At 45.1% G+C, this 13,404-nt stretch overlaps 1 protein-coding gene across 1 annotated transcript; it reads left to right on the forward strand.

Annotated features, from left to right (window-relative positions):
• The first annotated feature begins 5,471 nt into the window (after positions 1-5,471).
• LOC139299603 (paralemmin-1-like) lies at positions 5,472-13,091 on the forward strand. The gene is made up of 7 exons (XM_070922417.1): positions 5,472-5,516; positions 6,779-6,859; positions 8,865-8,983; positions 9,454-9,589; positions 10,456-10,480; positions 11,409-11,489; positions 12,241-13,091. The coding sequence occupies exons 1-7, from the start codon at positions 5,472-5,474 to the stop codon at positions 13,089-13,091; spliced, it is 1,338 nt and encodes a 445-aa protein (XP_070778518.1).
• Positions 13,092-13,404: the final 313 nt, after the last annotated feature.

The following is a 13,404-nucleotide window of genomic DNA, read 5'->3' on the forward strand; positions in this document are numbered from 1 at the left end:
CAGGGAAGATCGCTGCCGACCCCTCCCACCCCGGACACCATCTGTTCGACCCCCTCCCCTCTGGCAGGAGGCTGCGGTCCATCAGGACCAAAACCTCCCGCCACAAAAACAGTTTCTTCCCCTCTGCAGTCAACCTGACAAACTCTCACTGACACCCCCCCGAACACTACCGCAAGCTATACGTTATATTAACGTACATCACCCCTGTCCCCACTGCGTTACATTAACGCACTCACCCCCTACTGGACACTTTATCTGGACACTTTACTTTACTTTATTCTGGTCACTGCACTGTTTGTTATTTATCTTATCTTATTTTTATTTTTATTCTTATTGTTATTTTAGCTTTTATATTCTACTTATTTGTTATCAAAACAATAGCACCTTCAGACCACAGCAAATTCCTTGTAATGTATGTTACTTGGCAATAAACAGTTTCTGATTCTGATTCTGATTCTGATTCTGATTTATAATTTAACTTTTAAAACCAGAAGCACACAGCGCCTCATCTCTTGTGCACCACTGATGCTCAAAAACTTCACACCCGCTCTCGTCACGTCTCGCCAGACCCGAACAGCGAGTCGCGAGTTTAAAGGGAAGCGACGGCTGCAAAAGGCCATTTTGAACCCCCTAGGAGAAGATAAGGTTGGAGAAGATAACATGCCGCCCCTCCTGCAAGTGATACAGGCTTTGAAAGCCATGTGTCTGCTTCTCCTTTACAACTAGAGAGAAGTCACATAAGTCATGACCAGACACTAAAATAGCCAGAGAGACATTTTAAATATCAAAAATATCCGCCATTCATTTTACCTCCCTTGCAATTTAGAAGACGTTCCAAAAGCTTTAGGAGAGGAAGGCATATAATCATTTCCCTTGATTCCAATTGTTAATGTCAACATCAAAAGCTGCCTGAGCAAGAGCGCTGAGCTTGAAACGCATTTCCTACCTATCTGCGTGCCACAGTACTCCCACTGTTATGTTCCTCTGCTCCATGTGCACTTTCAACTGTGTGCATCAGAAGCCTCAGTAAACATTTTCACTTTCTACAAGCAAGCAGCTTCCAGTTGTCTTTATGTAGAAAAGTATATACGAAAAGATCAAAACCACTGGGGATAGACAGCAGGCCCCCGTGACGAAGGTGAAGGATTTCTTTACGTTGTTGGACCACATGAGTACACAAGTCAAAACAAACATGATATACTAGTTGAAACACATTTATGTGGTTTAAAATGACAATAATTCCTCAGATACTGCCATTTCATCAAGTCATTTTACTTCATAAAAATAGGCTCTATAGCCTACTGAACGGCTGCAGCTCTCAATGTGAGTCATGTGTTGTGATGCAAAGAGACTTCATGTTCTGTTCTTTAGGCCGTGGGGATTTCTCCTGGGTCACCAACCTCCATGGGATTCAATCTGCTCGCCTTTCTTTGTTTTTACGCTCCAAACCTCTTCATCCTCGCACTGTCAGTCCGTCAGGCGGTTTAGTTCTCAGGTTGTCGGTCTCTCTCAGTCCAGAGGAAGTGATGGCGTATGGTCTCATATCATTAACATAGAAGCCTGTTTCCACAGGGCTGCCGTGAGAATAATGGTGAAACACTGGCTGAACTGCCAACAGAACATCAACCACCCCTGTCACCTCTTTCTCATGTCAACAAGCTCCAGGCGACACACTCGCGCATACATACATACATACGTACACCCACCAGTATCACGTTCATATTAACTCACTCCGAGGCAGTGTGTTGGCTGCTGTTCTGTGTTGCCGTGTGCATGTGTATCGGCTGCTGTCATGAGGAGATAGCAGCTCCCCCGGGGGGGTTTTTGTCAGTGACCTTGTGCTTCTCAATGAGCTTCTTTCTCGTGTTCGCGCAGAGCAACAACTCCCAGCAGTGCTCCTCCTTCGTGAACAGTCACAGCTCCTCATTATTCCTCCCTCATATGTCACAGAGACGCAGTACACGTCCCACCTGTGGACTCGCCGGATGTTGTCGTGTGTCACAGATCTAATTTGTCTTGATCTCGGTGTTTCCTGTGATCCCCGCTGCGCTTTGTTCTGTGAAATCACTCGGCTTTCAGTGACAAAGTTCTGTCACTGAGATGCTAAAGTAACACTACCGCACAACTGTCGCTACTGCTACAGCTCATCCTGCTACTGCTACTTTTGTAACTCAGCCGACTACTGTACTCATCTCCACTCCCTACCCTGTATATTCCCCAACATATTCACGTGCACACCTGACCAGCACATCCATGTGTGGTTTGCTGAGCCTGGCTGTGGTGCAGTGGTTCCCAAAAAGGGTTAATACACTTTCACCACACACAAAAAAGTGACATGTAGATGTACTACATTTTTTTAGATTACCTGTACAAGCCTTTGTAAATGGAAAAATAAAGATCAAAACATCAAAATTTAAAACCCAGTTGCTGCAGCTTAGATTAGTGGTATGGGAGCTGATGATTGCCAGTTGTCATAGTAACGTAACGTTTACCAGGTGCCCGGCACACAAATAGAGTCTGTCACATTTGTCACTGTAAATAGAATAAAAGAAATGCTAATGCGTCTCACGCCTACAGCACAGTCTGAGATGACCAAACCTGAGCCAACCAAAAGAACTAAAGTCATACTGTGCAGTGAAAGCTAAATGGCTTACAGCTTTTTGTGGACAGAGGAAGCCAGCTGCCCCACATCTGGAGGCAAAAGTTATCAAATGCAGCAATGGAGACATCGTCCTCTTTATTGGGTTGCTATGAAAACAAGACTAAGAGTCTTCAGTCATGTTACCGACTCTGTGAGGTTGTACTTGTACTGAGCTAAATGCTAATGTCAGCGCTCAGGGAGCTGGCAGAGGAAGAAGAGCAAGCAAGCCTCTGGCTTTGGCTGAGTAGTAAGATAGAACGTGGGGAAGACAAGGATCCTAGGGCCAGCTGCAGGGGGCAGCAGGGAGACGTCCCTACTGCTGCTCCACCACCTGGAGATGTCCCGAGATTAATGGAGCGAAGCATCAACGAAGGGTGGCAGGTGGCCCGGCAGTGACCGCTCTCGTGCTCCCATCTAATGCTGAACAGGTGTAATGTTTACCATGTTCACCATCGTAGTGTAGCGTGCTAATGTTAACACACAAAAACACACGAGTACAGATGAGGCTGATGGGAATGTCAATGAGTATTTAGTAATGAACGTATTGAATCAATTGAAATCTTCACGGCAGTTCCATCCAATAATTCTAAACATTTCACTCAAAACCACAAATGTCAACTTCATGGTGGCGCTAGAGGAAAAGCCAGCAGTATTCATCATCTGGGAACAATGAATAACCCCTTTTGATCCAGTCCTTCAGGGGAGTCCACATACTTTTGGCCATACAGTGTAGCTCTACTATAACACATCAGTGTGAGAAATAATGGGTATGCTCATAACACTGGCATTAATGCCACAACAAAACTTCCACTTTAGCAGTGAAGCATATGTTTTAAGGCTAAATGGTATTACACTCCGTTGTGCTGACGTTCTTGTCATTGTAGTCACCCCCAGTATAGTAATGATAATGCGATTCCCACTGGGGATAAGTACCAGAGGTCACAGCGATGTCTCATGCATATTATCTCCTCCGCCTGCCCCGGAGTTATCACGCAGGGTCAGGAAAGAGCACACGGAGAGTTTTACTCAACACACCAGAACTCCATCACCTCATTTTCAGATCCGACATGGAGATCTGCAGTGAACACTCTCTAGCTGGGCGGCGCATTGACTCATCAGGAAGCACGCGGGTGCCTGTAGCAGATATTCCCTTATCTCTGGTGAACTAACAAACAGTCATTAATGGTGAATTATTATACATCTCAAAGGGGTTTTATAAGCCTGCTGACTTCAAAGAGACAGCCCTGCGCAGTGAGACGCTTTGATGTAACGTGCGCGCAGGAAGTCTGAAGTCTGTCACACGATTATGAGCCAAGCGAGCGTTACTCTTATATTAAGCTTCTGCGTCTATAGAGAAATTCTAATTGAATAGATAACATCATGGTTAAAAAAATTGGTTGGTTGCAGTTCTCGGTGTGATCAGCATTTAATGTGATCATCTAGCGCACATCACTGTAACCTGCAAAAGAAAAATACTTTTTTGTTTTTTGTTTCTTTTACTTTTGTTCCACTTGCAGACATCCTACCGCCTCAAGGTGTTTCGTCTGGTAAATCCATGAAATCGCTAGGCAAAGTCAGGGCCACAGGTATGAAAACATGATTTGAACAGGTGGAGTTTAAGTACACTTAAGAGCCTGGACTGCAGTTCAGAGTGCAAGTTTAACGTGTGAGGAATGCGAGCCATGTCTACCTACAGGCTGCGCTCCCTCCCACTCCGGCCTGCCAGAGCTGAGACTGTGTGTGAGCCTGCTCTTGGCAAGGTCTTGGGTATTTGAGCTGTGAGTCAGGTGATCAATATCTATGTAGTGCAGTACAGCGTCTTTATCACTCCTCCTCATTGTTTCTGTGAGTGAGTCTGCTCCTCCTCATTAACATGGAGGGGCGACCAGGTCTGCTGGCAAAGTTTATGCCCCTTTTCCTTTCAGTGAACTCTGTCGGGGCTCATCACTGAGTCAGCGAACAAACTTTTCCTCTCATCTCTGTGTGGTTTATTATGTGGATGATGAACACACACACACACACACACACACACACACACGGTAGTTTATTTGAACTCAGTCCCCATACACCGTCCTGCTGCAGTCTGTGCTCCAAATGTGTGTTAATCCACGGCTGAAAATAGTCCTGAACAAGTGAACTATTTATTTTTGTTTGCACGTCTGCAGTGCCCAACTATTTTAGGAAACTACTGAGCCTTTTTAAAAAATGAAACCATATATTTTTGACCTATTTTAAGTACTGACTGTACATCTTCGGTTGCCTGATTACTGTAGGCAGAAGTCAGGAAGTACTAATTTTGAGACGGGCTAGCACGTTGTTGGTTTTGGTATTTTCATGGGATTTGTAGACAACAAAACTGTCCACAGTCTGGCCGTAAACCAAAGTATTGGACAATTAAAAAAAGTAACCCCAGCCTCATCCTTGATAATCTCGAAGCTTCAGGAATGGCATATTAGAAAAGTTCAAAGTGCCTATGAGTACTGAGTTGGATTTCTAGTTTTTCTCTCAGAAAAATGCAGCTGCTTGTGGAGAAAAGTGTAATTTATTATAGAAACTGCTGTCGTGGTGTCTGTTAAGCATAATGGATTTAACCAAAGCCTAATGTTAAACAAATACTTACAGTATGTCCTGCATCATTAATCCCGCTTATAGTTGCATCTATCATAGACTCAGCTAGAAAACTGGCATGTCAAACATATGAAAAACGACTTAATTTTGCCAATGCAAGTTTGGTGTATTTTGATGATTGTTACTGTATTGCTCCCTCGTGTTTTCTTAAAAATAACTTGTAATAATAATCATCTCTCATTCATTTGTTTTAAGGCCCGGCATGGATGAAGCGGAGAAGTACCAACAAAGGCTGCAAGCCATAGCGGTGAGAATGTCTTTCTTTCTGTCTTCACTTGTGCCCTTTTACTGTCCACTTCAGTCTGCCTTAAACCAACTTGACCTTTCACCTCATGTCAAAATAATCTTCCCGCACCAATATTGTCTTATGTCACTTCGGTGGAACGGCCTCGCTTGATCTGCACTTGCCCGAAGTGAGCGTGCAAAGAACATTCCCCAGTTAACTTTCTGGCCAATAATCACTGACGTGTGAAATGAAAGGTTTGAGGGCCCGAGTGGAGCCTGCTTGACCTCTCTCGAATGTGAAATCTGCCCGAACACAAGTGACCCACTTCACCGGGGACGGCGGAGGCCCGGAGTGGACCTCAGCCTGTTTACAGCGTACATTAACAGTGCAGATACAGTGTCAGCATGCATACAATGTGCTGTGTCACTGAACTATTTCTCTCGGCATCCCTGCACTCTGCCAGCTGTAGCTCCCTGCTTTTATCTGTCGGTCACGTCTCCTAAAAATATCCTCCTTCTCTCTCTCTCTCTGCTGTCTCTCACTACTCTGCTTTCATACAGAAGGAGTCCTTGTCTTCAGGGACCATGACTGCAAAGGGGTGTTACCAAAGAATTATATTAAAAAGCGGGTGTAACCCACCACCATGAGTACAGTGTTCTTGGATCAAGTTCTGCCTGTTGTTAGTAGAAGAGATACAGCGGTTGCGGTTGTCTCAGTTCACATTAACCTGCTTTTTTGGGAATAATTCACGGGGTTTTTTTGCTGTAGAGAGACAACTTACAGGAAGACTCCTTATATGTGAGGGGTAAGTAGTGATAACGTTCCTAGAAATTTGGAAAAAATAGTTTCTTTGTGCGCGTTAGACTACAGAAATGGCTTTCAAGCAATGTAAATCCTCACATTATAACTAATTTGTGTATGAAGTCCATATTTTTACATTTTCTGTGATGGCTGCAGCAGGAAAGTGAGAGGAGTTGGGATTGAGTAGAGATTCAGTCTTGGACAAAAGGCCCAGACTGTGGATGTCCTGATAACAGCGAATTGTATCATCCTGCCTTATCAGCTGTGGTATGAGACTTACTTTCACAGTGGTGTCACTGTCTCAGTTAACTCTCAGACCTCATAACCACCTCATTCCAGAGGTTTCCCTCTGATTGTGCTCTAACTGCGCAGTTATCATCCCTCTCTTTGATGACAAACCTCAACAACCGGGACAGGAAAGACCAATTCGCCCCAAGACTCTTTGCCTTCAAAGATTTTCCTTCTTCTTCTTCTGTCTCCAGGAGAGGCGTCAACAGCAGGATGAAGAGAAGAAGCTGAGGAGGGAGACAGAGGAGGAGTGGTTGAAGACAGCCCAGAAAAAGGTGATTTTAAATGACACTGATGTAAAGTTTTTCAACAAGGCAAATCCTTAACATTTGGTACTCCCAACTGTCCCAACTCACCACGAGTTTATACCACTCTCATGTCTGTACGGTAAATATGAAGCTACTGCTACTGCAGTCGGTTAGCTCAGCTTAGACATGTCATTTTTACACGTTTTACAGGTTTTTGTACGGATTTAAAAAAAGAACATATAACGTAGAAGTTAGTGAGCTTTAGAGGTGTTGCTAGGCAGGTTTCAGTTACCAGAGCCAGGCCAGCCGTTTCCTGTTTCCAGTCTTTGTGCTAAACTTAGCTAACTGGCTATTAGTGGGAGCTTTATATTGGTATCAATGCTCTCATCTAACTCTCTGCCACTAAGCAAGTAAGCTTTTTTTTTCCCAAAATACCAAAATATTCCTTTAATGCACTTTGTTTTTTGAGAATGCTGTGAAAACTGAGGGCTGGGATCTACCCAGTTTGTTTTCACTGTTTTCCCTCCTTTCCAGCTGCTTCATGTTAAGAAATGACCGCTGGTGTGTCCCACCCTCGTGTCATGTCATGCCTTATCACTGTTGCCAAGCTGAGCTGCGCGCTAGCCGACACCTAGCTCAAGTGTTCTGGGAGGGGTCACTTGGACTTGGAAGATGACTCTGATCTACTCCCAGTAACACAAGTTGTTTTCAGTTACATGTTGCATTTGATGTGCAGAAAGCTCACTGACTTGTTCATCCCTTGTTACTATGTCAACCTGACCTACAGGAGGAAATACATTTGATTAAAACTCCGGCTGTTCCAGCTTTGAAAATAATAAAGTGATGTTAACAGAGAGAAACTGCAAGAGGGGGAGTGGTGTTGACAGAAAAGGAGAGAAGGGACATTATTTTTGTATGGGTTGGGGATTCTTTGCACTGAGCCGTTATGCATTACACTACTTCACTGTTCCCTGCAGGACATGCTCTTGAAAATAAACAACCTACATTATCTATGTAGCCCAGTGCTGCATCATGCACACTGTAACAGCCTCCCAGACAAACAGTGTGCAACACATTTCTGCTTTCTACAACCACCCGTTGCCCCGGGGCAAGTGCAATGCCAGCGGCAGGGACAGACCATTCCCGCTGCAGTTGAATGAGTTTAGCCCGAAGAAACAACAACGTCTCCTTCATCTTCGTGGCGGCTAAATGTGAGGCAGTATTTGTAGCTTTCTCCTACTTAAGCCCAAAGGACATGATGGTATTATCAGCATCTACGCTGAAAATACTGTCTTTGTTTTTTTCCTGGTCCCACCCACCAAGAGCAGGACCCGACCCAGATCTGTGTTGGACAGTTGAATGAATGAATCAAGACTTTGGGCCTTCAAGTGTCTGAAAAAAGGCATTGTCAGGTTTCAGGTTGTCACTGGCGCTCACGCCACAGATTGTATCTTAACTCCAGGAGCAGGATGTCAGGGGCTCGGGGCTGTGGTGCAGAGCTGTTACACCTTTTCACTGTCACTCTCAGACAACAGCAGTCTGCTGGCCTTACTCATCCTCAACAAGATCCAAAATGGCAGCACCACAGGCCTTGTTCGGTCAGTAGAGGAGCCAAAATGGCAGAGGACTGCTGCCAGGTGGCTGGCTGTGTGTCTTGATCCCCTGAATGGCCGCTTCTGTTCTGTGTGTCAACACGGGCAGAAGGCTTGGTCTGCAATGTGCTTGTGTTGGTTAAGTCTCTGTTTTCCGTCGTGGAATATGGTGGAAGAGAATTGACACTGAACCCTACCCCGAAACAGCAATTAGGGTTGCCACTCGTCCCGCATAGGAAAGGGATTGTCCCGTATTATGGTAGCTGTCTACCTACAGTAGTAACCTGATGTTACTTCCAAGGCCAAATGTTAGCATATTATGAACTAACTGCATTAGTTTGTGAGGTTACAGCCCGATTCACAACTGGCACATCCACCGGGTAGTATTTCTTGATGTTTACTTTTCTTGTTTTGCTTTTTTCTCTCATGTTCTCATACAGAGGAAGCACTTGAGGGACCAGTGGCTCAGTGAAGCAGCTCCAGCTCCTGCCCTGCCTCCACTTGACAGCTTTAGGCCTTGTCCACCGCTACAGGACGAAGCAGACGAGCACACAGCGGCGTGAGCCACGTTTTAACAGCTTCCGTCAGATGCACTTAATTCAATCACAGTTTTACACTGTCAGAGTGCTCGAGACTTTCATGATGGAGGGTGGGGGGGGCACTGGAACATTTGTGGTTTTAGGTTACACTCTGCTGGCACACAGATAAAAAAAAATGTGCAAGGTTCACACATTTTCTAAAGATAGAAATATCTGCCGTGGAGCAGGGCGTGCAGCATTTTGGTCACAGATACACTTCTGAACTGACCCTGACGAGATCAAATAGAAGCCAGCCATGTGATAGTTGATGTGATGGATTATAGACTAGGACATAAACACACACACATGACTCTTTTTTCTTGGTCCACTGCTCTGAATCATTTATGTTTTGAGCTCTAATGTGCATCTTTTCGTGTTGACACATATTATGTTTAGGCCAATGTGTGTGTGTGTGTGTGTGTGTGTGTGTGTGTGTGTGTGTGTGTGTCAGGGAAGAAAACAAAAGTCAAAAGACGCCTGAGGACGAGGAGGAGGAGGAGGCAGCTGATACCAGAAGAGAGGAACAAGCCTCCCAAGAAGAATCTGTCAGCTGCACAGCCGCAGCCAGAACACACAGCCACCATCAGGTGAGATAGATTCACACACACACACACACACACGCACACACACACACACACACAAAACGATGACAATATCCAGGTTTTCTTGCAAAATGAGGTTTGAACATACAGAGACATAAATAAATAGCACCATGTCCCCCTTTTAGCTAAAATTCTCCTCAAAGGCTGAACCTTTTAAAATCTCGACTAAGTGATCTCCCAGGTCAGCAGATGCAAATAGTATTCAGTTTGGCCTCTTGCCACATCCCAGGCAGTTGACTGTTAAATAAATAAACAGCAGCAAACTACAGCAGAAAATAGCCCACTAGCCTGTACAACTGGGATGTGAGTGCTTGGAATTATGTATCATGAATAAAAAACTACGTAACAGTGCTATCACATGTGATTTAGTGCTGCATGAGTAAATCAAACAGGAAATGAATATCACACGCTTGTACATTTCTGTGTTTTGCGGTTTGGAATTTTTCCACTGTGGATTTATCATTTAATACAGCAACATTAGACCACAGTTATCATAATTTGTAGCCTTTTTTTGTTCTTACATCAAGCAAATGCATCACAGCACGTGGACTCAAAACTCCACCACATGTTCGGCTTTACTGTCCAGCCCTCATTTGGCTCCGTCTAACGCTGGCGACCAGCAGCAGGAACTGAAATGGTTGTTGGGCAAAATAACCTCAGCGTCTCTTCACATGATGGGACTAAGCTTGGTTCAACACTTCTCTGATGATGACTGTGAAATATTTATGGCAGGGCACAAGCCGGGGAGGGCTCCAGACAGGGGAGGGGGGTGTTTAAAGTTGCAGATTCACTGTCTGCTTTAAGTGTCTCACCATGGAGAGCACTTAAATTGTCTTTGTCTTTACCCGCAGGCTGGCACTGACGAGGACGTACAAGGTAAGGAGTCAGCTGGGCTACCATCAGCTTCCATCTTTTCTTTGTCGCCCTCATGACTGTGCCTGCCTAGAATCTATTCTCTCTTTGACAGATAATAATTTACCATAACTAAGTCTTTGCATGAAGAATAGACATTTAAATCAGGGTGACAGAATGGAGGCACGGCGGAGAAACAGCTCTACATTGACTGGAACGACATTGCTTACATTCTGCCTGCATGTGACTCATTCTGCTGCACAGGAACAGCATTACGGCAAAAGTTTAATCAGCCCATCCCCACCTTGTGCACAAAGTTACAGAGAAGTTGGGAGGGAAGCAAACAGGGTGAGAGAGTATAACAGGACAGCAGTCGGTATGGACATTACAACACACTTGGATATTTTAGTAAATACAGAGAAGTGTACTAGTGACTTTCTTCCCCCCAAACCTCATTCAGAGAATGTTAAAATTGTTAAAACTGTTCGGAGACGCCATGTTAACCTCTGTGGTTCGCTACTGACTGAAGCGTCCACTTTTTCACTTGTTCCCTTTCCATTTTTCTGTCTGTTAACGTCCGGTTTCTACAGTAAATACGAGCAAGTCTTACTCCTGATCATGTCAAATAGCCTACTTTACATTTCTCAAAGCTGGCAACACACGTCCGCATTCAGGAGGAGGTCAATCCCCCAGCTGGTTAACTGGAACTGAAGTGATATTATGAACTATGTTTGGTGCTTGTCCACTCAGATATTGCACCAAAAGAAACCCCCCTGGAGAACACTAACACAGGGGGTGCTGTCTTTAAATGAAACTTGAATTTCTTCTTTTTGGTGGTTTCAATTTTCACACTGAGGATATGCAGTATATATACGGATTCACAAGCAAAAATACATTTTCATTTTAGTTGACTGCAATGCACACTGTACAACCAATACGTTTTCTTTTCCAGTGAATAAAGAGGCTGAGGATCACTTCTCCATACAAATGGCACAAAGGATGTTTCACCAAAGTGGGCAAGAAGGCCGATCAGGTGAGGCGTAGAACCAGACTTGTAATCATGAATTTAGATATTCAGTATTTAGTATGGTGTAATAACAGGGCTGAGGATACCGAGGTCCTGCATTCAGAATATTTGGTTGTTTAAGTCCCTCAGGAATATTTGGTCCTGTAACAGACACTTTGACGCTCAAAAGTCCGACTACAGCCCTTTGTGATTATGCGACGTAGCAGTGCTAGAACGGAAGCAAAATGTTTTACCATGGAAAATGATGAACTGGAATTTAGGCTACAGAATATCGTCAGCTACTTGCATTAGTCCCTCTATTCTCCCTTGCAAATGATGACCCCTTTATTTATAGCGGCTCTGCCCTCAGGGTACGACTTAACGATGGGGCCGAGGTGAACGGCCTGAGAACAATGTTATATTTAGCCCACTTTGTTATTTCTGTTCGTTAATTTTTTATGCCAGCTGGGGGGCTGTGTGGAGTAAAAAGCTGCTGCGTTTTGCTTATTGTTTCTTGCTATATTGCCTGTTGTGCCAGCGCTCATTAGTTACACAAAGCTCTGATCCTGACCTGGCGTTGACCTTTGTACATCTCACCTTGTAATTACACCCCGGCCTATGATACACTTATGGATAGTTTGATTAGATAAAAAGCAAGGACCTGTCTTGGACTTACAAATGACTACAACTACTTTAACTGTAAAGAATTTGAATATTTATCTGAGTGGGGTTTTTTTCTCTTCTCAATTTGAATTCTGTTCTGTCTCCCATATTGCAGTCCTGGGAACGGTGGCAGTGCAGGTCGAGCGAGACCCTAAGACAGGTGCCACCGTTGTCAGGTCAGTGGCCCCCGTGTCCACACCGGCTGGTGCTCCGATGGCTACCACTGTCTTCGACGACGGCCGGAAGAGTATCCACGCTGTCGGCGGGGTGGGAGGACAACCCTCGACTGAAGAGCTCGGGCAGATCTTGAGCGCTATCGATGGGGTTGGGATGAAAGTGCTGCTGGACGAGGTCACGGTCACGCCAAACAAGGCAGAGACAAAGATAGAGAATGTAGACGCCAGCAGAGCTCCAGAGGGAATGTCTTTCTCTACCCATAATGCCACGTCTGAAGAGGACAACGCGCAGTTCGACACCTCTAGAAGCTACGATTTGGAAGCTGAGCTGAAGGTAGAAGACTGTGCTTTAAGTTTGGGAAACAAGGAGGATAAGAAGGACAGCGGCATCATGGCAGCTAGAGACATTGCAGCAGAAGTAGCTAACGTTGAGGATCTAAGGTTGGAGGAAGGCCCAGTCACTCTTGTGTTCCTGGGATACAGCGATGCTACAGCTGACGAAGGCCAAGACCAAGAGGACCATGAAGGCATGCTCACTGCAGAGCGAGTGATTATCACCGAGGAAGGAGAAGAACACGTCCTAGGACCTGAAACGTCGGCTTCGCCTCAGGCAGGGAAAGAGTCCCAAGACGCAGTGTTTCAGGACATTCCCCTGGGTGGAAACGGGGCACGAGCTAAAGTCCAGGGAGAGGGAGGTGATAAGGTGCTGCGTAATTCATCTTCACCCAGCAGAGCAGAGGGAGAAGGCACCTCCAAGCGCAAGACCTGCCAGTGTTGCTCTGTCATGTAAGCAAATGATTGAAGACAGAGACTCCTTCGCCAGCCTTGATTGTGTCATTTGTACTATTTGTGCCTTCCATTCGACACTATTGCTGCCTTAATGACTGATGTGAGAGGATATAGCACCATCTGGTATTATCTTAACAATGGTTTTGGCTCAGAGCGCCCACCACTTCACTTTGCCAAAAAAAGAGACATTTATGATGCCGTAGGTCTTTTATGGCAGCTGTGGACTACCAACACCTCTGAGGGACTATTCAAATCCACTTCCTCCCTCTGGTGGACAAAGCTGAGAACGTCAACATGCCCTCCTGCGGGCATGC

Source organism: Enoplosus armatus, chromosome 17 (assembly GCF_043641665.1).
Source record: "Enoplosus armatus isolate fEnoArm2 chromosome 17, fEnoArm2.hap1, whole genome shotgun sequence".
In the NCBI taxonomy this organism is placed as follows: domain Eukaryota; kingdom Metazoa; phylum Chordata; class Actinopteri; order Centrarchiformes; family Enoplosidae; genus Enoplosus; species Enoplosus armatus.

Coding starts and splice junctions, on each gene's coding strand:
- LOC139299603 (XM_070922417.1), top strand. CDS start 5,472: ATGGATGAAGCGGAGAAGTACCAACAAAGGCTGCAAGCCATAGCG. Junction 10,481..11,408: donor CACTGACGAGGACGTACAAG/GTAAGGAGTCAG, acceptor TTTCTTTTCCAG/TGAATAAAGAGGCTGAGGAT. Junction 11,490..12,240: donor TGGGCAAGAAGGCCGATCAG/GTGAGGCGTAGA, acceptor CCCATATTGCAG/TCCTGGGAACGGTGGCAGTG.